The sequence below is a fragment of the Lepisosteus oculatus genome, chromosome 11, assembly GCF_040954835.1.
Source record: "Lepisosteus oculatus isolate fLepOcu1 chromosome 11, fLepOcu1.hap2, whole genome shotgun sequence".
In the NCBI taxonomy this organism is placed as follows: Eukaryota; Metazoa; Chordata; class Actinopteri; order Semionotiformes; family Lepisosteidae; genus Lepisosteus; species Lepisosteus oculatus.
In genome coordinates, this window is record NC_090706.1 from 23,498,329 (window position 1) to 23,524,134 (window position 25,806).

A 25,806-nucleotide genomic window follows, 5' to 3' on the forward strand; every position below is an offset into this window, starting at 1 on the left:
ACTCTCTTATCACTGTTAAAATGTTGTCAACAAATTCCAATATTATCTCCAGCACTTGATTAATCACAACCTAGTTTTATACAGTACATAACCTCTATTAAGGTTTGCACTAGTAAATCATGATCATACATGTAATTCCTGTTTACTGAGAGTTTTTTGGCTTCTCATGAGCATTAATAAATGAAGAAGGATCGTGTCTGTGTAGTGTTTTATCTTTTTTTTTTCTAGTCTAGTTTGTTGTTCTACACAAGTCTGTTTTTATACCATATAAAACAGAGACCATGTGAAGAGGAACATTATGCCTGGGTCCTATTGACATCAATATCTTCCTTCCATATTTTTTTGTTTCTGATCTCCAAAAACTTCACAATGCGTCAGTATTGAAAATGCTTGTTTAACTTTTATACACACAAAATCACAGGAATAATATGATTCAACAAACCAATTTACGTGCAATTCACCACACTAAGGGACCACAGATCAAGCATTATTATAATAATAGCATTATTTATTTAAATACTTCAGTAATTTCTGTTTCAAAGTAAAAATAATTGGTGTCAGAAATCTTGCACAATATTTTAGACAATAAGTATCAAAAGTCAGCCACATGGTCCACGTATGTATGTATGGTTATAAATTTGCATAGTGAATGAACATGTATATCTTAATAATTGTGCATATTTACTTACAGTATGACAAGTTTCTTTATATATACATTATATGTCAACATAGATCTACATATCTGAATCAATCACAATATTTTATCATCCCATTTCAAATTCTGTAAAAGTATTTCAAATAATTTACTAATAGTCATTTAAATGGTTTAAAATAGAAATGTACCATACAGTATTTCTCTATTTATCATGAACAATTGTTACAACTTATTCTTCAAGAAATATAGGCTCCTTAGCAACATAAAAAATGAAAGTAAACTGTGTATAAAACCTTAGGAATTAAAATGCATCTGCTGGCTTTTCTACAGGAATTACAACATTTCAACAGGAACATTTTACCATGGCTACAGTAAGTTTGCTATAGCAACAGTCAGTCACATACAAATACCTGCATGACTGTCATCTCTCAAGAATCTCATCGGGTCACATGGGTTAATTTGGAAAAAGAATATAGTAACCTCTGTGGTTAGGAATAAGTGACTGATCGATGTAGTTTATCTTCAACCTGTGCTACTGTAAATATCAGCATACTGAGCTTAACATTTTGATATTTACGATTATAACTTAATACTGTATATCTTAATTATGTTTTATTATTTCATAACAGAACTTATACCTTCCCAAATAGCCAGTTCCAGTGATTGTGCAAAATCAACTCAGTAACTAAAAGGATGGCAGCATGACCAACAAAGCTTTTATGATTTCAACAGTTGTCTCCCAGAACCTTAGGATTCCCTTCTGTGCCATCAAAGATCCAATCAATAGATAGCTCCATTCGAGCAGAAATAGGAAAGACAAAGACCCACTGGCACCAGGGACAGGAGTGCATCAGCTGCACTGCAGATGAACACACTGCCTGTGTTAGGGATTCTAAAGAGAATGCAAACTAGCAATAGTGAGAGTGGACAGTCCTGGTGAGTACCCCTGGATATAGCAAACTGGGGAAAGGAGAGAGCATTCATAATAACCTCAACCACCTAGTTTGAATACAGGATTTTAATCATTTTCATAAAAACTGTACCTAGCCCAATGTGATCTAAAACTGTCCGAAGATAACCCTGTTCCAGATGGTCAAAAGCCTTCTCAGCATTCAGCAACAAAATAGCAGAATTTGTCAGTGTTGGTAGTTTGGATGATATGAAGAAGGCGGCGAACGTTATCTGTCTGCATGCCGACTCCTGACAAATCTTGTCTGGTCGTGATGTATAATTGGATTTATTTATAGCATTGTCAAGCCTCCATGTCAATACTTTGGAGCACAGCTCAACATAAGAATATGGTAATGACAGAGAGCAATACCTGGCACACAGACTGGGGTCCTTTTTTTAAGTAAAGGGTCTCTAATCCCAGGAGCACAGAACAATTATTTAGAATTAAAATGATTGAGGTTTGGAATATTCTATGAAACATTTTCAGTGGAATGTGCTTCATTCTAAAGTTTCCAGTATACCTGAAGGTAGTCTAATTCAATTGACTTAAAACATATATATATGTAAAGGCCAAAGCAAACAAGCAAACAAGATCTTTAATAAACAATACTAAGTCTCCTTGCACAACCCATGTGTCTCCATGCATTAGTAAATATTGAGTGAATCATTTTTGTTGAGATTTAAAAATGATTAAAAATACAGATTTAAAGGATCATTAATATCTAAAACAATTTTGTGGTTTTAATTAGGTTAAATATTTAAACACGTAACATACATGCACCACGCAAGACATCCATTTTTGTTTTTTTTAAGTATATTTCTTCAGATTATTGTTGGTGTTGATATTATTATTGGCTTTTACATAAACTTGCTTTTTGAATCTTCTTACTAGGCACAAATTCATAGCCCACTTACCTGACCATTTCTCGCAGTAGCATATCCTGAAGCAAAGTTTTATGGTGAAAACAAAAAATCTATATCTGTATAATGTATAGTACTGTACATTATTATGAATTTAGACAACAAATTCTACATATATTTCAAATTTTTAACAAGAGATTTTAAAAAACACATGTAGTTTGCACTTTCTGTAGTTATTCTTAATGCCCTTTGACTGTAGAACATTTATTATCCTCTAAGATAGGTAACCCTTTGGGACTTCATCAAAAGGAAAGAAAAAAGACCACTGTTGACCTGAAACATTAATTTAATAATAAGAAGAGAAAGAAAGAAACAAGCAGGAACAGATTTCTTTGCCTTTTAAAGTGACACATCATGTTGATTTTCCCCTTCCCTCCCCCTAGTGGTGCATATTAAAACAGGATGAGCAGTCTATAAATACCAGCTCTAAAGCCGTGGTTCCCAAACAGAACTCTCCTGCAGTATTCTCCACTCAGGCAAATCTCAGCTACTTCTGCAGAACTGGAAGGAAAGGACAAAGGGGCCGGTGAAAGCTCTATTCTCATCTCATCTTGGGCTACAGAAGCACGTAAAGCACAGGAAATTCACTTACAGGTAAATTTCTCTTTTACTCCCTTTGTTAAAACTATTCTCTTTTCACAGAGATATTTGTATTGCTAAAGAGAAGCCTTGTAGTCCTAAGAGGAATTCTAACCACGTTTATCATTGTAAGCTCTGCTCTCTTTAGCATTGTACAATTCTGAAGCCAAAATAGGTCAAATACGAACAAATGATATATAAACATCCCAGATAAGGATAACAATTCTTACAGTCATAAGAGAAATTCTAACCACTCTTAACATTGTAAGCTCTGCTCTCTTTAGCATCATATGATTCTGAAACCAAAATAGAAATAAGAACAAATTATATATGAACATCCCCAATAAGAATAACAGTTCTCACAGTGTTTTCTTTTAAACAGTTTGCATGATTTATTACTGATGTGTTTACATTAGTTTATTGCTGTATGGAACTAGCAGTGAGTTCTGGTTCATCTGAAACCTTATTTATTAAATATAAGGAAATGTATTTGCAAAGGCAAAGGTATATTTGATATATACTGTACTGTACTTTAACACACTATTTTCTTTATATCATAATTACAGTAAGAACTGAGGTAAATTAAATCTGAAATAACATCAGCCAGTTAAGTACAATATTGTTTGTCATGATACCGGGAATATACTGTACTATATTATACACAGAGGTACAGTACATTCAGAAATGTAAAGTCACATGTGATTGTGCTCATCATCAATCTCTTGACAAAAGTAGCTACTGTAAGTGTGTGGTGTGTCACCCACTGTCTCTGAAAATAATCAGATTCTTAGAAATGTAGAAAAATAATGCCTGGTCACTGATAAGTAACACGGGACACAAAGACTGTTCTTGAGGGTGAGACTGTCGATAAATAGCTGTTTCAGTACATGAAAAGAACTCTTTATAATCTCTTCATGTAACTATCTTTTAACTCCTTACTTTTTGCTTTGAATGTAACCCTTTATCATTTGTATCCTAAAAGACTGCTATCCACCCCTTGTAGCAGCACAATGTAGATGTAGTAATGTAGTTTAGTCCATGCATTATTCCAATCCACGTGTTTGGTCTGTCACTACAATGACTGAACTGGCTGCTATGTCTAGTGGGACACATTATTACATATGTATTCTCTAATCTGTCTAAAAGAGTAGATAAAAGCTGTGCTATTTGTTATTGTTACATAAATTTCTATTACTTTACCTGGGGTTTGACAGTGGCATGCATAGAAATTATGTAAGATCGTGTATTTTATTATTTGAGAATCTGTAATATTCTATTTCTGCAGTTTTCAGAAAAAGATCAATTAATCCTTAACCCCTTCAACAATATGTTGTACATATGTTATACATGTTATATCAATATATGTTATACAATTTTCTAAGACATTACTGCAGGTATACAATTTTTCTGCAAGCTGCATGTCAGGAAAAAAGATTAAAACAGAAGAAAACTCACTATTCGATAAAATGCCAGCGCATGCGCTGGTTCTCTGTCATGAGCAGGTAATTACTGCTGCCAATCTCTCTCTCTCTCCATCAGCCTCAATAAAATCCATTCACCAAATCATAGTACTCAGGGACAGGAAGTGGCCAGGGTGCTATATTTAGCAACAAGAAATCATTTCTGCTGCAGTTGCTGGCTGCAAGCTGGTTGACTGTATGCACATTCTAACTTAACAGTGTATCAGCTTCAGGCAAGCATCGCAGAGCTCTTAGACAGCAGGCTGGGTATCAACAGAGGAACCAGCGCTAGAGAAATTAACACACAAACCAGGTGAGACACACTATTGCCAAAACAGGGGGGAAGGAATTCAAAATGTGTGGTTATAGGTCTTTGTTTCAAGGTTTAATAGGATTCAAGACAATCACAAAGGGAGCTTTTGTCTTGGTGTGCTTTTGCAGAACAGCTTCGATAGACAACGACCCCCCCCCCCCCCGCAGAAAAAATAAAAAGCAAATGCAAAACTAACATTAGCTAGACAATCTTGAATTATTTTTACTAACAAATAAATGTAGATTTAGTAAGGGGGAGGGTTTCAAAGCAGAAATGCATGTTAGACCTTTACAACTACATTATTATTATTATTATTATTATTATTATTATTATTATTATTATTATTATTATTATTATTATTATTATTATTATTATTATTATTATTGTGATGATGATGATGATGATGTTCCGAAGAATTGAACGCAAACCTGCTATGCTAGTATTGGACAATAGGACTTAAGTAACATGCTACTCTGCATGTTGGTGTAATTATTTATGCACCAGAAAGCAAATCAATCTAGATCAAGGTCACTCCCAAAAGAAAAAGAGATATGCCATTATCTAAATATAAACTCTACCTCACAGAGGGCAAAGTCCTTTGTAGTACACAAACTAGGTACAATTAAATGAAATTAACTTATATTGATATAATTTTATTGTATTGTTATTATTATTTATCTTTATCACGCATCTGATGATGATGTTTGTCTCATTCTAATGGTACTGCTTTATTACCATAAAGAGAAAATAAATCTGGTCCATACAGGCAGTATGAGTACTCTTTCTTCTAAACAATGCCTGTTTATTTTTGATGTGTTTACAATCTTTATTCTAAATATTGCCACTTAAGAAATCAACACTGGAGCACCCATTATTAACATCTAAAGGTCCAAAACATTCGTGAAGTTTATGGGCCACCAAAGAAAATGTTGATAATTTAATAGAGCTAATAGAGCAGATTGATTTCATGGACTATGAATATACAACATTTGGTGAACAGTGCTCATTTTGAGACAAAGTTCTCTTTAATGCTCAAAGTTGGCATGAAACTTTCATTATTTAATTTGCCTAGATTCTGAAAAATTGAGAAAACAAAAAGAAAAGGTCATTGCAAAAGCATTTGCGTAAACATCTTTGATATTTGTTCTGAAATTATTAAATTACCATGCCATAACAAATGGGGAATTTGATTTAATCATTGGCTATACTGCACACTGTCCCTTTTGAATCAGTGTCTGTCTGATTTTTCTTTTAAAGTTCTAGGGGTTAATCACAATCATACCTGCGGGATTCATGTGCACATGTTAATTATCTTGGTTCATTACTTATTGAGTGTAATTTTATAACATGTTATTCTCAAATTATAGGCATTCATGATAAAATGTAACTGCACTGTAAGCCTATGTCTTATGTGTCTCAGTCAAGAATCCTTCTTGTTTGAAATATTTTTTAAAAAGTATTCATACTGTAAAACAATGAACTTTGATGAAAGCTCTTGTATACCTCCCTGAAATATAAGTGTTTCACTTTATCTGAGTCTCAGCACCTCCTGTGTGGGGCATTTGCCAGCAGCACTGATGGAGCCTCTTAAGGTACAATTAATTACAGTTTGTAGGTGTGGGAGAGGAATATATTCTAATTTAATGATGGTTTAGCCTCCTTAATCAAACTTAAGCATGGATGAAAGTTATGTTAGTGGAGTGAGATGGGGACAGGGAGGGGTTCTAGTAAATCAATGCCCTTCTCTTTTCAAGCGGCTCTTTTTCAGAGACCTTGGATCAAATCACATTCAGAAAAAAATGATTTTGTGACTTTGCACGTTGAACCTGTCTCTTTTAATGCATCACAAAACAATGAACCAATAAATTAGTATTTATTACCCTAGAGAAGAGGCTGCAGTCTTGTACAAACATGCTGCAACAAATTAATAACTGGGAAACAAACTTATTCATTAACTGTACCCTCAGTAAACCTCCATTATCAAATGTTGTTTTTGTTATGTCAGAGAATACACCTATATAAAACATATACGTGATCTATACCATTAAATGCAAATTTGAGAGAAAAAGGAACATGCTGTAGAAAACAGCATTCAGTATACTGTAAAAAGGAAAAGCTGTTCCAGATAGAATTTCTTAGATATCAGTCACGAATGCACTTAAGACCCCTCCAAAACATCAACACTATAACAAAGTAACCTCTCTGAGAAGTTGCTGATGACAGGCAATCTAATTAATCACCAATTAGAATGCCCCAATTTGGGAAAGAAGCAACACTAAATATGAGAGATTGAGGTAAACTTGCCCAACAAAAAATACACATTGTTTTTACCTGTAAATTAAAAGCAATTAATTGGGGATGCATAGCAAGTTCTTGGGTTTACAAATGGTGGATTGTGGATTCAAGCCCCTACTGAAGACGTTGCTATTGTACCGTGAAGTTGGCACTTTACCGCTTTATGCATGATGGGTCAACAATTACTGGAGGAAGACTCAGCAATGGATTGGCATCCCATCTCTGAGGGGGGTCATGTGCTCTTTGCTTGCTTAATGCCATGGAAACCATGATAAGCCCTGGTCTGATGAGCTGTTGAGAATATGATTTACCTACATTTTAAATGTAAATCATTTTAGATTAATACAAACATTTTGTTCTTGGTACACTACATAGAAAACCTGCCCAATTTTTCTCCAACATTTTCCAGTTCTTATCCATTAGCAGATTTTCAAGAACATCACTTTCTGCACCAACATTTGATGGCTGTATGGATGTCCAATATATAGCTTTCTGTATCACTTTGATTTGTTTTTCCATTTTTGACTTATTAAAAGATTTTGTCAATTCAGAACTGAGATAGAGAAAGCATGGGTCTCAGTCATTCAGGAAACACTACAGTACTATCACTAATTGTATAAATCGGATTACAGAGATATTTATGCAAATTATTTTTAATTTTAATTTTTCAGGTTCTCCAACAGGCATGCGTCCTCGGTCCAGGCTGCTCACCACTAAGCGCCTCCCCACCATCTGCGAGGTTTATGAAGAAATCCTACAGGATATGAATCATGCCAGCACTTGTTCCAATGCTTTCTACATCCACTCTGACTGCCTCTCTTCAGAGGACTATCTGCAATCCATCTGTCAACTGGCCAGACCTACTTTCCCAGTCCTGCAGGAGCCACTGTGTGAAATTGTGAGCCTCAACAAACTGGATGCTCTCAGACTTGGCCCACAATTACCAAAACTTCCAGCTTCAGCACCACTCTTGGATCAAATGGTGCATTACCACACCAGCAGCAAGGAAGCACCCATTTTTACCCCTTTTCTCACTTTAGAGGGTGTTCACCCGAGGCTCAATAAAAGCTCCAATGCAGACCCCTTGGAATACCTGTATGGACAACATAATGCATCTTGTCTCCAAGGCACCAAGAACAACAGAAAGCTGACTGAGAGGACAGAGGTAGGCGATGTCTGGGGGAGCAAGGGGCACTCACAGCTTAAAACTGTGGAGGCCTCTCACAGCCGCCAACGGGCAAACAGCTTCCCACAACTCTGCTCTCCTCGTCCCATGCAGCGGAAGATCAGCTGCCCTGAACTGCAGTTAGAAGGCCTGGCAACTCAAACTCCCAACAGTGACGATTCCATCTGGACTAGTCTTACTGGCCAGGTCTGGCCTCATCCTCCTAAAGACAAGAAGCCCAGTGTGATGAAACCTCCACCCAGGAGCTCCCAGAGCCTCTGCCACTCTGAAACAAAGTGTAACTCCAGCATTAGAAATGAAAGGTCCTTTGGCTCCTGCTTTGGTCAGACAGACAAGCAGAATATGATCTCTAGCTGGATAGCAGATTGTAAAAGCGCCTGGAAAGAGGCCAGGATAAGAGCCTGTATGCTGCCAGCCATTGCAGAGATGTAAAAGTGAACAATGACTCGTATACTATGATTTTTGTAAATTACTTTTTCAAAGTTCAATTCAGATTGTACAAAGTTCACACTGCTAAATTTTAGTTTCTATCATCTCTCCACACATTAAAAAATACTTATTTATAAGGTCTCTTCAGAAGGAATGAGATTGCATTAAAAAACTGGACTGAGACAGTGTTTCTACGAGATTCAATTATTTCTGATCTAAAAATTTGTAAAAAGATACATATTGTATGCCGACACTTTCACAGTAGGGCACACAGACATTGGTGTTTTTATGACCAAGAAACATTTAATCAAACACCCAGACGTTGTTCTGGTATAAATAATATTGGTATTAATATAAATCTCTCATAGACAACAGATTTAAATTATTGTCTTAGCACCCATTTTAATGAATGAATATTTTGAATTAAGAAATGGCACTATATGTGAGACTTCCTCTGTAATATTTAACTTTTGATGATCATCTGAACGGATGTGAAGTAGTCAGCTTTTAAAGACTAATGAACTCTTATGTGCAATGTGTTTCTTATTTAAAAAGTCACTAATGGCTTTTAAGAACTATAGATTAAAACAAACCACTGGAAGTTTTCTCCTTGAACCATGATCATTTTTTTATCTCATGTATTATGCTAATACTGTATATAACTAAAGAAGCTGGCTATGCCCTTCTTGTTGGCTCAGTTTTAAATCTGAGTTAATACAAGATAGTACCGTGTGGGATAAGACTTTAATTTGTTCAAACCATGCTGATGCTCGTGTGGTAAGATGTTACTTTTAACTTTGGAAAACTGGCACTGACATTTGAAAAAGCACCATTCATAATTTTCCACAATTACTTGCTTGTTTTATAACTGGCAGTATGTAGTGTGGTCAAATGCCATTGCTTCACACAACAGAATTATTAATTAAAATCCAAATGGGGTAAAATATTTAAGAAAAATTATATAACCATTTACAGTATAATGATTTTCAAAATTGGGACTATTGAGACTGAGTGGTACACAAACACAAATCTCATGTACAGCATGCTTTTTCAGAGATACAAATCAGTTATTTAACATGAAACGAAGAGAAGCTCCATCATTATTTATTATTCAAATGCTTCTAATTAATTCCGCCCAATATAGAGTAACATAATTATATGAATAATTTCCAAATAAAAATATGCAGAAGTATTACACTGAGCATTAAAGTACAGTACTTTAATGTAAATAAACAAATTTGCAGAAGGTTAAAATCTGCACCCTTTTTTATTAAGTACCATTTACTAATGAGAAAATTGTGAGTAAAGTATAATCTTAGAAATGTAGAGCACTTAAAAATTATCTAGATACTCTATTTTAATGAGTTTTTGTTAAATGAAAATGAGTTAATCTGATGATTGAAATTAGATAGTTAAGATGATCAAACAATTTTACTTTCTAGATTAGTGAATGACAGTCTAATGATTTCATTTCAATCTTAAACAACTGTTTCATAATGAACATAGAATAGTTGTATATTGATGAACTTAGAAATTAGAAACTGCATGTTCAATTACTGTAGAAAAATGAAGAATTTAGAGAAAAATATTTAATTTCATACTGAATTTTCTATTGGACTCCAGTATCTTAACTGTGGGCTTCTTTTTTGACTACACAGCAAATGTGAAATCATGCTGTGAAATTATTTGTGACTCTAAATGCCCTGAATTGAGTATTGGAAGTTACCCTAGAATAAAATCCCATTGTATTCAATGTCATCTTTCTCATAGACACTAGACGAGCACCCCACATGGTGTGAACAGTCTTGTCTCATTTGTCTCATACAATAAATGGTTTGTATGTAAAGACATTAGCTCTGTAAAAGAGAAAAGGGGCAGAACTGTGACAAAGATGTAATAAAGTGTTCTGAAATCTTTTTTGTACTTCGTGTCCAATCTGACTCAGTAAATGAGAAAAAAATAAACATTTTTGTGGTTCTGTTTATGGCCAGACAAGGAAAATGATCTACAGAAGCACTACTAATATTCTGTGGGTTCCTTCTGAACTCATGTACTGTATTTTATAATCAAACCTGTCATGCATTTCTGAGTCTTAGGAATTTCCCTCATGATCAATAGCTGACCGGTTGTTCTTTAAGTTTAACAAACACAACATTCCTATTTTTAAGTTCACTTTCACAACATGTAAGATTGGCCAGATTGCCTCTAATCTTTCAGAAGAAACATAAATTATTTCTTCTATATTACATGTATTTATCTCCACAGAGACCGGCATCTGCATATTTTTGCAAAGCCTCTCAGAAAACTAAGAGTAAATCGTGCTCTATAGCAATAATTGAAAAAAAAATATTAGAGTTAAATCTTTACATAATTAAGAGCAGTTTGAAGGACTCTTTATTAACTTAACATTAGTTTATGTTTTATGCAGTGAGTACTTCTAAAGAATGTTGTTATGTCACCTTGCGTGTCCTTGTTTTGTTTTTTTTCAACTTCCTTCAGGCACCCCCCCCCCCATTAATCCATCACTACACCATCACTGCAGTTCTGACATCATCATGAATCAACTCCCGGCTAATCAGCAACCAGACCTCAAGTTCAATTTTTTTGTTTGATTGTGCTTGTATTACCCTGCTCGTAATAGGTTTATTCCATGCTGAAAAAAAGAAGAAAGAGAACACAATGTTTCGGCGGTGGAGCCTTCTTCAGGTGTGAGAAGGCCTTCTACACCTGAAGAAGGCTCCACAGCCGAAACGTTGTGTTCTCTTTCTTCTTTTTATCAGCATGGAATAAACCTATTACTTGTTCCTTTGCAGCCTACGCATGCTGACGCAGCTACCCACCTGAACTTACCCTGCTCATTACTCCTTATTTTTTCTCATTATACCCCGTTCCTGGCTTGTGTATTGTGTATTCGCCTATTACCTGTTTTCCACTATTGTGCAAAAATCACATAGAAAAACTAACATTGTGCTCTTAAATGCTCTTTTTAACAATGCAAGCTAAGAATGGATTATTAATTGAATGACAAGTTAACCTATCATGATCTGATATGAAAGTCTGACTTCACCATAAATTACATTATTAAACAGAATTTTGAACAATTCAGCAGTCTTATGAATATTTTTTTTGCCTCTTGAACCCCACTATATCCACAAACAGTATTATCTAACTGTTGGTGTTTTGGTCTCATCAGACTTTACACTTCATCTTGAACAAGTAGCTCTTTGACATCAACCTTTCCCAGGAAAACAACCTGCACCCTGCACCGGCCTCAAATCTGCACTTTAAGCGGTTTTCCCAGTGTTATTACCTCTACCTGGAACTACCTGCTTGATCTGTCCTGAAGCTGAGAGTGAACAGTCTACAGTGGGCCAAGGCTTTTCATTCACACCTCTCGGTGTCTCTGCTGTCTCTGTTGGCTGCAACTGGGACACGGTCCATGTAGCCACAGCAACAGGTGTCCTCCCTCTTTACTTCCTTCAGCTGGCAGGGTGTCAGCCCTCAACTCTTCTCTCCTCAGGACCATCACTTCAACTGCTGTCGTTCTTCAGGATCATCACTTTTAGATCATCAGTTTACAGTAACTACTGTTGTTTTTCCAGATCACACTTTAGCTGAATTTTTTTTCTTCCTTTGGGGGTTCCATTGAGGAGTCCATCCTCATCCATTCTGCTGTAGCACACATAAGCAAGTGGCTAGTGACTACCAGTTCCCATTCATAGTGTAGTTGACCTCAGGCTACTCCTTCCGGGTCGGTGCAACATCTTCCGCAGCCCACCACAGAGTGGCTTGCATATCCGAACATATTAAACAAAACTTACACATATTATTGAAGAAATCTGTATCAGTGTTTTGGGGGTCCTTGAATCCTTTTTGGGAATTTTGGCAGTTTTGACCTTATTACCACGGCTCTCATTTTCACAGCGAGGCAAGTTAACAGCAAAGAGAAACAAATTAAATGGACTAGCCCCTTGTATTTGTTATCTTGTAGCATTAACTACCATTTAGATGGAACTATTGTAATATTGTAATCTAGTGCCTTAGACGACGAACATTAAAGTGTGCTATTAAGTACACTTTATATTCATCATTTCATTGCATTCATTAGAATTTGACCAAACTACATAAAAAGCTATTATTAATATTATTTACTCATTTAGCTGAGTAATACTTTGGATACTTTCTCTAATTTGAAAAATAAATGGACAGTACAATTTTATATCCAGTTCCATATCCCTATGGGCAAACCAGCCAATAGAGGAATATAAAGCATTATAAGAATCATGGCAGCTCACATTATGCTCTACGGAAAAAAAAGAGAATGAAATTGACAATACAATGCAGATGAAGACAATAATAAATAAATATCCATAAGTCACATAGCAGCAATGGAAAAAAAACAATTTTGAACTTCAGTATGCATGGATAAAATTAATCACTGAAAACATTTAAGATTCTGACCTTTACAGAATAAGAACTTGAGACCTCCAGTTGATATGCACATCTTACCTCTTTGTAACTCAGCTGTAGGTTCTTTCTGTTGCTATGGTAACAGTTGTATGTATCCAGGCACAAAAGCAGATGAAACCTGTATCAATCAGAAAATAATGAGAAACAAGACACCATTGGTCTAGTCTTCCTTTGTTGTGTATCAAGATACATGTTGTAGAATATGTTGTTTTTTGTCCTGTACATCTGACTGGTAGGGCTTGCAATATTTACTGCAATCTTTAAAACATTCAAGTTTTTATGAAAAAAGAATTTCACTTAATTATCTTTGCAATTTTTAAATGAGTCTCATACTGTATTATGTGGTTACAGAGGGACTATGAAGAATGGTATAACATTGTTGGAGCAATGGTGAATATTATCAGTGTGCAACATGAAACCTACATATTAATTAGACTTTATAAATGTAAACTATGTGAAAAATAGTGAAGAAATACATGTAACAGTAATCTAAGTTTAACCATGATTAGTTTTGGCAATTATATAAAGCAGGTGGAAAAACCTTTGAAGAACTGCAGGACTACTTTCCCTGGATACTGACAACTGTAACCGTAGAGACAGAAAAAACACATACACATATTTCCCAAGAGTTAAATAGCAGGTATGAGTTTAACAGCTCCAGTTCAAAACATCCTTTCCAAGAGAAAACATAGTTGTGATTCTCACATTTTAACAGATGCACATTATATTAGAGTTTTCACATGTGATGTTTAAGCCCTAGTTATGACTATTGCTGTTTCTTCCAGTCATTCACATTATTTTACAGTACATCTACTGTATGACCTTTAATTCCCCTGTTCATTCTACATATACCTTGATAAACAACAAAGGAAGAAATTTCAATAGACTTTTTTATGGTTATTATTTTGTTCCACTGTTTTTTGTTACTGTTTTCATTATTCTGTGCAAGACACTTTTGATAAATGCTTACTATATATGCATTATTAATTATAGAATGTTTACACCAAAGACCTAGACTGAATCAAAATTTGAACCATTACATCAACTGCAAATCATCCACCCTCTATGGGTTTGCTGAAGCTTTTGTTTAATGAGTGCCGAGTCCACTAAGTGTATCATCATACATGAGCCCCATTAAATAAATTAAGCATTTGAAGCATATGAAATATGAAGTGAGCTTTATATAAAATAGTGAGGTATTGCATACCTGGTAATTGACCTGTCATCGCTTGTTTAGGGGATATAGAGACCCCTCTGATAAATTATATATATAGTCTCTGTTCATCACCCAAAGGAAAATTCACCAATGGGGGAACTTCAGGGTGGAAACCATAACTATACCTGATAATTTCCTGACAAATCACCAGCTGTAATTTTGCATCTTAAAAGCTTGCACCCAATGCATTTTTCATTGGTGAGGTCACTGGCTTTTCTCTCTCCAACTAAAGTAGCAATCTGACTTTTCCAACACACAACTGCAAGCAGTCTGGACTTAAACTTTTCTCCAAGATACCAGGAAGAGAGAGTAGGTCAGTAAACTACAGAATTCCAAAAAAAGATATCATTTCTAAAACAGAAAAAATCCCCTGTTGTATTTTCCCGATCAACAAAATAAGACAGTTGGACTCTTATTGTCGACATTCTGAATATACAAGCATATTCAGCACCAAGTTATCTGAACCCAGTTCCCCTACCGGTCTATATTGTGGCCAGATCCAAGAAGACAACTGTGCACAGACTGCTTTAAATACAATTTTTAAAGACAGAAGCCAGTGCAACCCTACTTCCTTGCAGAGCTGCTTTAATACTAGACAAAGCTCTCTCTCCTCTCACGCACTGTGGCACACTACCAGATAGATTGAGCAATTTCCAAGTTAAATCATGGACCAACTGAGCCAGCCAAGCTCGGTTGTTTGGCCAATGGATCTTTGAGTATATATCTTCTTCATTTATATTATAATTCTTGAGAATTGAACTATTATTCCAAACATGTTTCACGTGCAGTTCATGATAGTAAATGCATATTTACTTGTATCTGCGAATATGAATGTACTGTAAGTATATGAGACTGCTAAAACCTATGAGGTAGATCATAATATATGTTATAGTCAATGTATTTTAACTCTAAAGTTATTAACTCTTCACTTTGTAATCCCTCAGTGAACAATCATCCTTTTATAACAGATCATTATACAAATATATTATATTGTGTTTGCTGTTTGGTACATGTTTTTAGTGTTGTATCAATTAATTGTATATCGTATATTTAGAATCCATGTGTGATACTGTCAATTATTATGTTTGATTGGTTTCTAAAAGTCATCAAGTACTCTCGCAATTTGATGTTACAAGTGTTACAATACAATAGAATAACAAGTGTTACAGTAAATTAAAATAAAATCCTCACATCACTACACTTGCATAGATTTGATCTTCAGTAGAAATATCAAATGTGGCTCTGTAATCTGTTATGAATAAAATAAGAGAAGTAATCTTAAAGCCTTGCCATTTATTTGCTACACCAAAAGTTTGTGCCTACCTACATATTAATTCAAATAAGATTTATTAATGTGCTGCAGGATCAGTGATAACATTATCTGCCACAGAGAACTCAATGTGTCTGCCCACAGTATTTTGTTAAAGACTATAAGTTCTTAATTACATATTATCAAAATTTCCAACCCCCCTCCCCCCTAGTCTTTTTCCCCGTGTTTGTCTCACTCCTCTCTGGATTTTGCCATCTGCATAGGGTCCTGAAAAACGTTTCGTGACAAATGTGCTGAGAGGGGTTAGAGAAATACACCAGAATCCACACAGCAAAGCACAAATATGATTTGCTGATACTTAAACATGTGCTGAACAATGTTTCTGTGAGACAGCTTATTTACAAGCACTTATTGTATCATAACCTACAAGAGCTAACATTTGAAACTCTTGCTGATTTTTTCCAGTGATTGTTTTTAATATATTTTATTATTGATACAGATAAGAAAGGAAAATATTTTCCTGATATGAAGTTTCTGCTATTCAACTAGGAAGGACAACTTCTAAAGTTTAGGTGTTTCATGTGAAATAATAGTACTTGTTAGGTGTCATTTTAGTGCATAACAGAAGATGTCACAATTGTACTGCATGCTCAGATCCATACCCATACGCATCACCATACTTGCCTGGAAATTCAATATTAGGTCACTGTGTTTGCCTGGAGGGTATTGTACTTTGTAAAGATACAGTGGATATAAAAATTGTCTACACACCCTTATTGAAATTGTAGGTTTTTGTGATGTGAAGCCAGATATCATGTCAGATATTTTTCCATCTTTAATGTGACCTTGCAACCAACAAAATTAAAGAGAAAAACAAATAGATAATAAGGAAAATTAGGAAAAATAATTGAAATAAAAAACCTGCAACACCCTGGTTGCATAAGTATGCACACCCTTTTATAATGGGGGCTGTAGCTGTGTGCAGGGTTAACCAATCACATTCAAAATCATGTCCAAAGGTAAGTAGCATACACCTGCCATCAATGAAAGTGATTCTGATTAACCCCAAATAAAAATCAGCTGTTCCTGTAGAATTGCCTTGAAACTTTCGTGGTTGCATCCTACTAGGATAGCCATGGTCCGCAAGGAGCTGACAAAACATCTACGGGATCTTTGTTGAAAGGTACCGATCAGGAGATGGGTATAAAAGACTATCAAAGGCATTGGATGTACCATGGAGCACTGATGATAGTGAAGACTATCATCAACAAGTGGAGAAAATGTGGCACCAAAGGGACATTGACAAGATCAGGACAACCCTCCAAAGTTAGTACAAGTGGCCTACAGCAACATTAAAGGAGCTGCAAGAATTTCTGGCAGTTATTGGTCACTCCTTGCATGTGAAAACAATCTCCCGTATTCTGCAAACGTCTGGGCTATAGGGTAGGGTGGCAAGATGGAAGCCATTTCTCACAAAAAGGAACATCCAGAGCCGTCTAAATTTTCTAAAAAAATACATTCAATCACCCTTAAACGTGTGAGAAAATGTCTTATGGTCTGATGAGACAAAGGGTGAACTTTTTGGCCTTAAATCTAAAATATATGTTTGGTGGAAAGACAAAACAGCTCATCATCCAAAGAACAACATACCTACTGTGAAGCATGGTGGTGAACCCTGGAATAAAATTGCAAAGTCCAGGTGTGCAAAGTTGATAGAGATTTATTCACAAAGACTTACTGCTGTAATAAATGCAAAAGGTGCTTCCACAAAGTATTAGTTGGGGGGGCGGGGGTGTGCACACTTATGCAATCAGGGTGTTTAAGGTTTTTTTTTTAAATTATTTTTCTATTATCTATTTGTTTTTCTCTTGAATTTTGTTGGTTGCAAGGTCACATTAAAGATAGAAAAAATGTCTGACATGATTTATCTTGATTTTGGCCTGCTCTTGTTTGTAATTTCTTTCAATTGTCTTATTTTAACTACAGTGGATATAAAAAGTCTACACACCCTTATTGAAATTGTAAAGCCAGAAGAGTAGCTCTTTATTCAGAAAATATTATGCTATGCTATTTTCTTGAAATATCCCAAAGTACCTGAAGTTTAAAGCAAGAGAAAATAACAGTTTTTCAACCATGAGGATTTTGCAAAATATGTACACTCTTATCCACAGAATATAAATCCTCCAAGCACACATTTAAAGCTATAAAGTTATAACTTTACAAGATGAAAAGTTACATAACATCTACATGACACTGTGAGATAATTGTCCAAACCGACTCTGTGCTCACCTTTGTGAGAAATTCACGGACACTGTTTATTGAAAGAGAAGGCAAAGCAAACAAAATATTCCACTTCCTTTTCTCTACCAGTGTCTGGATAAAAAATAAACCTAACATCACATTTTTTCCCAACACTTTGAAATCAGTTTCTGACTTTCTCTTTTACAGTAACAGCTTCAATTTATTAGCATGCTGTCTAGAATAGGGAAGTAACATTTAAAAACCCAGAGCACTGCCACTTTGGTAAATCAGTTTTTTTGGTTTTCAAATGTGGTATAACTCTTAAAATGCTACTTGTCAGCTTCTGACTTCCTCTTTTGAGTAAGTAAAATGACTTGATATAAAAAGTACACTTAATTAAACTGTAAATGCCAAAAGTAAAAAAACAAAATATATTATATGTCAATATATTTCATATGTTCAGCCACTTTCTATGAATAATAAAATGAATCTCAGTAGACAAAGTACACAAAGATTGTTTTTGTGGATAATGAAAGCTAGGTCATAATAACCTGTTCTTAAAGATGAGAATTTTGAGTCCTTAGTCATTAGGATTTTATTTGAAACTATAAAGAGAAAAATGTGTGACTCTAAAGGTCCAATTCAAATGTTCTTTGCTCTGATTCAGGGAAGAAAACAATGATACTTTTGTATGGGTTTTCATCAGTACTGAACAACTTTACAGTGATGTCACAGCTGAAATAAAAATCAGTCTGAAGAGCAGTCACTTTTGGCATGGAAGAAAATAACAGACATTCATATGACAAACATAACAATTTTTATTGATTAGATCAACTTAAAAGAGGAACCTTAAATGTCACTTTAAGGACAAGAAAGAAGGTTTTTGCAAATTGCAATTTAACATCCATTTTGGTGCTGTTCAAACTTTCTACAACAATTAAACACCACTACTAACACATCTGATGTATGTTTTGAGGTAGCATTTATGTGTAATTACTAAATTCATTTCAGGTAACAAGACTAACAGTTCACATTTTTTGTCAGCTCATCATTTTTCTGCTTATTGAGGTATTTAGCTGAAAGGTAATTTTCACTAAAGCCTTCATTCTACAAACCAGTATATAATACAGTAGATCACATAGATCACAGATCATGGCATGATTTTACTGGTCTAAAATGTTTAAATTCTACAATCACCTACATAAACAATACAAAAGAAATTATTATTGTGGGTCCTCTTTATCATTTTGTTTATGGAGTACTTCACTGTAAAAAAAAAAAGAATGTTCATGCATTATATAGTATAAAACATCTGATTTTATGTTATCATCTTGATACAGTAATCTTGTGTGCTGCTGTGTCATACAGTAGCACGCATTACTTGGGTTTTTTACGATAAGTCACTTTCATGAAGTACCAGATAATGATCTGGAGGCAAAGCTCACTCCTGCATTATGTATTTTGTGGGTATCAATAATAAGAGATTTTGCAGATTAAGTAGCTGCTGCAGCAGAAAAAAGTAGGTGTGAGATAGAGCTTTAGGTAAACCTATTTCCTTCCTGTGGCCGATACAGAGATACTACTGATACAACTAACTTGTTCTATGAAGTATTTGTCTATTCCAGGTATTAAAAGAAGCATAAAACCCCCGTAACAGAGCTGTTTCTTGGCAAAGCAAAAAGTGATAATAAACCCCTAGTCTATATCAAAGGGGAAATACAAGCAAGGTGCTATTATTTTAATTGCTCGTTATTTTTGTAAATAGGAATAATGAAGAATCACTTTATTATAACATTTTAAAGTTAAAGATTTGTCTTTGCTTAGGGAATTTTCTGAAGTTGTTCATTGCATTATGATTCTAAAATCTCACAAAAAATAGACTAAAATAAGACCAGTGATACGATGTCTGTTGTAATTTCCCAGGGATAGACTATTCTCACTGCCAGAACCATACAGTATACCATTAAGAATTGTTCTTTTTTGCTCCATTGATGATATTGATTTTTACAAACACAAGCCATTCCAGTAAAACATGGCATTGGGGTCAAAGAGAAACATTCAGTTTTCTTTCATTTTTATCCTGCTAAAAATTAAGAAAATATTACAGAACGTATAGTTTTAAAGAGGAAACGTTTGGATAAGAAGTATTTGATTTGTTTTTATAGGTTACTTGGACACAGTACAAATGGCTGGTACTGGAAGGTGATCTATTTTTGCAGTATTCAAGAAGAAAGAAACTTATAAAAAATACCAAAAGGCCAAAGATTGTTTTCTACACAGAGATGTGATAGTTGATCTATCACAGCTATTTTTCTCATGGGCAGGAAAGAAAATGAGACACCCAGCAGATAGTGGCAGTACCAGAGTGTGCTGTTCAAATCCCCAAAGCATCTAGTTCCGTATGGCATCTATATGGCATCATCTGTGGCATCTATACACTATGTTCAATTAGAATGGAAAACATAGAATTCATATCTGCAATATTTGTATATAAGTTGTTATATTTCCATTTGTCTTTCTGTGGGAGTGTTTTGGAAGAGTGCATGCAGTGTCAGAATTATTTTTCTTTCATTACTTGAACATTTTTTTTTCTAGTGGGGTGGGGGACTTTCCAGTGTTAAAACATTGTGACAGAAAAGGTAAAATATTGCTTCTAATGGAGTTGTTCCCATTGGTATCCTTGGTAATACTTTATAATAAGGTTCAATACTGTGCCCTTGATTAATCCTGTATTATCCTTTCATAAATAATGAAGGATTAGTAAAGGTTAATGGTTAATAAACACCCCTCATAAGTTCACATTTATATGAAGGGATGATGAGCCAAAACTGAAAACTGCACATAACAGTTGATGTTGTATGTTCATTATATATAAAGGGTTAATAAAGGATTGATACAATTTTTAATAGAAATATTCATTTTAAAAATATGTATGCATTTTTTGTAATTCAACAAAATGGGACATAGCTTGTTCTTGATTCAACAATCTAATCCCAATCCATCTGTTCCAGATTCCAATGACAATTTTACAAAGAAGTTTATTTTTCTTCAGACCAAAATGCACTACATTTTATTTTTCTACTTGTGTCCATTTCATAACTTTAGTACTTTATATTGCCTATGTCTATTAATTTCAGAACTTGAAATACATTAATCTTGTCCCCTCATAGTTTCTGTTTTGTTCAAAGAGAGGAAGATTTTATGCCATGTCATTTTATGTCTTTCACACCAGGAACTGCCTTTGAAATGACTCGAGAGCTGTCATTTTTATAATGTGGCAATCAATATGATAATCTGATTACCAAAAAAAGTCTTACCCATACGTTGCTTTTCACAATATTTTATATTGGATATTTTTTTAGTTGGGTGAGAATTTACCAATTGGTCCATCCATCTTCTAAACCCTTTTATCCACTACAGGGTTGCAGTGGAAGCTTTAACCTGGAAAGCAGGACACACAGACACACACACTCACACCAGTTTTTCTCGAATTAACTTACCAGGATGTCTTTGGACCTGGAGGAAATAAACACAATAAACACATAAACACAGGGAAGACATACAAACTCCAGGCAGATAGGACCCCAGGAACTGAACCCAGGGTCCCAGCATGTCGAGGCAGAAATATTCATAAAATATTTGTCACTTCATATAAATAATAATATCTAATATCTTTTTTCATTATTAGCTTCCTTAATATAAATTATATAATGATCTAAATGTAATTTTCTAAAAAAAATAGAAAAAAGCTGGTTCTTACACTGGGATAGTATTGGGATGAACATTGGCCAAATAAGCAAAAAGATATTGGAGTGGCAGATTGCTTGAGTAAAATACAATATAAATGAGTACAAATGTACTGTAAATTGTATTGGTTGATAGTGCCAGCAAATACTGTATGCTGATCATAATCCTCTCATCCTCTCTGAAATATGGAAAACTTTAGAAGTCAACAATATTGAAACCCTCAGAAGACTAATCTGAGACATTGCTCTGAGAATTCCAAGAATTGACACTGTTGGTTATACTGAACCCACACATACAGTATACATCTAAAAATAACAACAGTATTAAGATTTCAAAAATGTTGTAGTAACATACAATATTCTTTAACTATGCCTATGTGACTATGCTGCAGTATACCTTGTTGAAATCTATGAATTGGTGCTATCAGCAAATACAGATGTTCAAAAATTGTGAAGCTGACAGCAAACAGAACATTTGTTTCTCAGGTTGTTGTAAATAGGTGCTTTTTTATTACCTAAGGAGAGCTGAAACCCATTAAAAGGACAGGAAAAGGAAGGTTTTCATATCAAAGACAGAAATAATCATAGCCCAAATATTAAATTACTGTATTTGATTATATGCAGATTGAATGATTCTTATAATGTACAGCATAGATAATGAATATTAAATAACTTCCTGAAAAGATACTAGGAGGCACTAACATAATGTATTGACTTGCTGTATATAAAACATGACGCAACATGCTATGTTTCAACAGCTCTTCAGAGTTTATCACTATAGCGCATGCCTACATGTGCCATCAATTTTAATTCATAACGAAGAATTAAAGTATTGAATATAATTGGTCAATCTGAGTGGAATTTAAACCTCAAAGATTAAAGGGTTTTAGATTAACATTTTTACTGGTAACTTTTGCTGCTATTTGTTCAATCCAAATAAGTGGTAGTTGCTCATAAATACAGGTATTATTGGTAAAATGCTTTTTCTGCCAAACTTTCACAACAAGTTGGACCCTCAGAATTAAATCAATGGTCTAATGTTATAATTGTATAGAGCTCTTTTAGGCCTTGTTTAGAATACTGTGTACAGTTTTGATTGCTGTTATAGAAAAGACATAGCTGCTCTGGACTCAGTGCAGTGAAAAACAACCAGATATGTTCTGGAGCTTAAATGTCCTATACTGGCAGGCTGGAGAAACAGAACTTATTTAGTTTTGAATTAAGATGATTGTCAGGGGACCTGATACAGTATTTAAAAACTCCTCAGAGGCATGGACATAATCAACCCAGGGGATTTCTTAGTGAAAATGAAAGAAACCAAAAAAGTGGAAAGCATATGATAACTGCATTTAAAATGAAAAACAGGGGCCAATTCTTTACCCAAAGCATTGAGGGAGTAGAAAACAAGTTGTTGAAGCTGATGTCCTGGCTTCTTTCAGGAGACATCTGGATGAGATCTGTTAATAAATTAAATACAAAGACTGGCTAATTAGGCTGAATGGCCTCCTCTCATTTGCAAACTTTCTTATATTCTTCCTATGTTCTTATAGAACGTATCCTGGATGTACAGTATAGGACATAGGGAAGGACTGAGGCAGCACAAGATAACTGTCCTGTGGATTAGACATGAGAATAACACAATTTAGAACAGATAATCAAAACTTGCTGTCCTGTCTTTTTGGATTGTTGCACCTGGCTAAAACTCACTTGAAACCGCTAAGAAAAGTTCCACACAGGCCATATAATCTATGGCAATATGACCTTTTTATGCAATATAATAATAATAATTGCTTACACTTATATAGCGCTTTTCTGGACACTCCACTCAAAGCACTTTACAGGTAATGGGGACTCCCCTCCACCACAACCAATGTGCAGCATCCACCTGGATGATGCGATGGCAGCCATAGTGCACCAGAACGCTCATCGCACATCAGCTATCAGTGGGGAGGAAAGCAGAGTAATGAAACCAATTCATAGATAGGGATTATTAGCTGGCCATGATTGGTAAGAGCCAATGGAAAATTTGGCCAGGACGCTGGGGTTACACCCCTGCTCTTTTCGAGAAACGCCCTGGGATTTTTAAGGACCACAGAGAGTCAGGACCTCGGTTTTACATCTCATTCAAAGGACGGCGCCAGTTCACAGTATAGTGTCCCCATCACTATACTGGGACATTAAGACCCACATAGACCACAGGGTGAGCGCCCCCTGTTGGCCCCACTAACACCTCTTCCAGCAGCAACCTTAGTTTTTCCCAGGAGGTCTCCCATCCAGGTACTGACCAGGCTCACAAAGGAACTGTCAGGAACAGTTCTTTCCGGGCCCTATGCGGGCGACACGATCCAAAAGGTGAAGAAACAATAGGGAAAAATATCATGCAGGAGTCGGTCAGGAGACAGGGGGGCGTGTCCATGCAGTGCTAGTGTCCGGGGGGAGTGAATCCAGGGCGAACAATCCAAGGGTAAATCCAGAGGGGGAATCCAAGACGGGAGGTTTAGTCCAAGACCAGGGGATCCATCCATAGTTAAAACCAGAACCGGGTCGGTACCAGCGGGGCAGGGAATCAGGAACAGGAAACTAAAACCATAACGGAGCCAGACGCGGCAAGACCCCGGGCTCTCACGACACGGAAATCAATGAGAAGCCCCAAACAATCGTCTGCGTCTGGCTTTAAAGGTGGAACTAAAGAGGGGCTGGAATAAGGAACAGGTGTGGGGAATGGGACAGAACGAGGAAGGGCTGGAGCGCCCTTAAGAGGAGGAGTAACGATCGTGACAGGAATAAAGGAACTGGAGCTTTCAAAGGAACTGTGACTGTGTCTTTTTGGGTGCCTGTAAGCATGTAATATATTTAACATGCTTTTATCACCTTTTGTATGAATTGTGATTGATTTCTTATCATGAATCTTAGGTTCTAAATCTTAGGTTACAGTTACAGCTTCTATTCTGTGCAGGGGCAATACGACCTACAGACAGGTTCCTCAGACAAGAGTCATTCATCTTGTTGCTATTCATCATCTTATAGGAGAGGTAGTGGCATTTGGATACATTGATGTCACTACATGCTTACAGGCACCCAAAAAGACACAGTCACAGTTCCTTTGAAAACAGCAAGGCCCCTGTTCTGCCAATACCAATCCTATTCAATATCAGTCGACTACATTAATGCCAACACCTGCTGAATCACAGTCATAGGCAGATAGTGAAGTGGCCTATGCTCAATTGGTGGAGTCTGGGTTATAGCTTGCAACATGGCAAAATACTTAGAAGATCCCAACTAAGCAGTGAGCTTGGAAATCAAAGTGTAGAGTCATGCTGTTTTGTCAACAAAACTCTTTCTAGCAGCCTACTACAAAAATGAATAAAGTCAATTCATTTTATCAGGAGACACATCTCCACACCATGCAGGATGCCTGACCAAACTCATGTTGTATCTTTTATTCAGAACCACAAAGGCAAATTGCTTCAACTGTACCATGTGTTTCAATATAAACTAAAGCCAACCCTATAGTAAAGAGTGGAAAATCCACCAGTCATCAAAATGCTTAGGGGAATTTCACAAAGCAAAGTGTTAACCACTAGGTCTAATATTAGGTATAGTATTACCTATTACCAAACCATGCGTAACTGACTGACAAACACTGGCCTGGCGTTTTTCATGTGTGTTTTATACTTATTTTCTTGTTATTGTTGTTGATAAAGAACTGTAAATGAATTCAAGGAAAACCCACTATAATTTTATGTTTCAAACATTTAAACTATGTTTTACCTTGCACTATTTGTGCTTCTATGTTTATCGTATGACCAATGTTCTTCAACAAAATACTAATTCCATGTTCAATCTAAAACTATGGCTAACGTGTCATTTGGTAGTACTTCAATATAGGCATAAAGTATATGCAAGGCATGTATTGCTATTTTATTTTACTGAATCACAGGGTCTTGAATACTATATAATATTCTAGGATGTGGTTTATTAGTGACAGATGGAGGGTATTTATTAGATGTTTATTACTGAATAAAAATCATTATTACCTAGCCAACCTTTATGTATGAGCTGTCCATCAAGTGT

General features: G+C 35.4%; 1 protein-coding gene across 2 annotated transcripts; it reads left to right on the forward strand.

The window, feature by feature from the left end:
• Positions 1 to 2,960: 2,960 nt before the first annotated feature.
• On the forward strand, positions 2,961 to 10,753 carry LOC102688780 (uncharacterized). 2 transcript variants are annotated; one of them, XM_015349431.2, is made up of 2 exons: positions 2,961 to 3,121; positions 7,846 to 10,753. In XM_015349431.2, the coding sequence occupies exon 2, from the start codon at positions 7,860 to 7,862 to the stop codon at positions 8,790 to 8,792; it is 933 nt and encodes a 310-aa protein (XP_015204917.1). In that variant the 5' UTR covers positions 2,961 to 3,121; positions 7,846 to 7,859; the 3' UTR covers positions 8,793 to 10,753. The 2 variants fall into 2 exon arrangements, with proteins under 2 accessions (XP_015204917.1, XP_015204918.1); XM_015349432.2 differs by lacking the exon at positions 2,961 to 3,121 and adding an exon at positions 4,771 to 4,879.
• Positions 10,754 to 25,806: the final 15,053 nt, after the last annotated feature.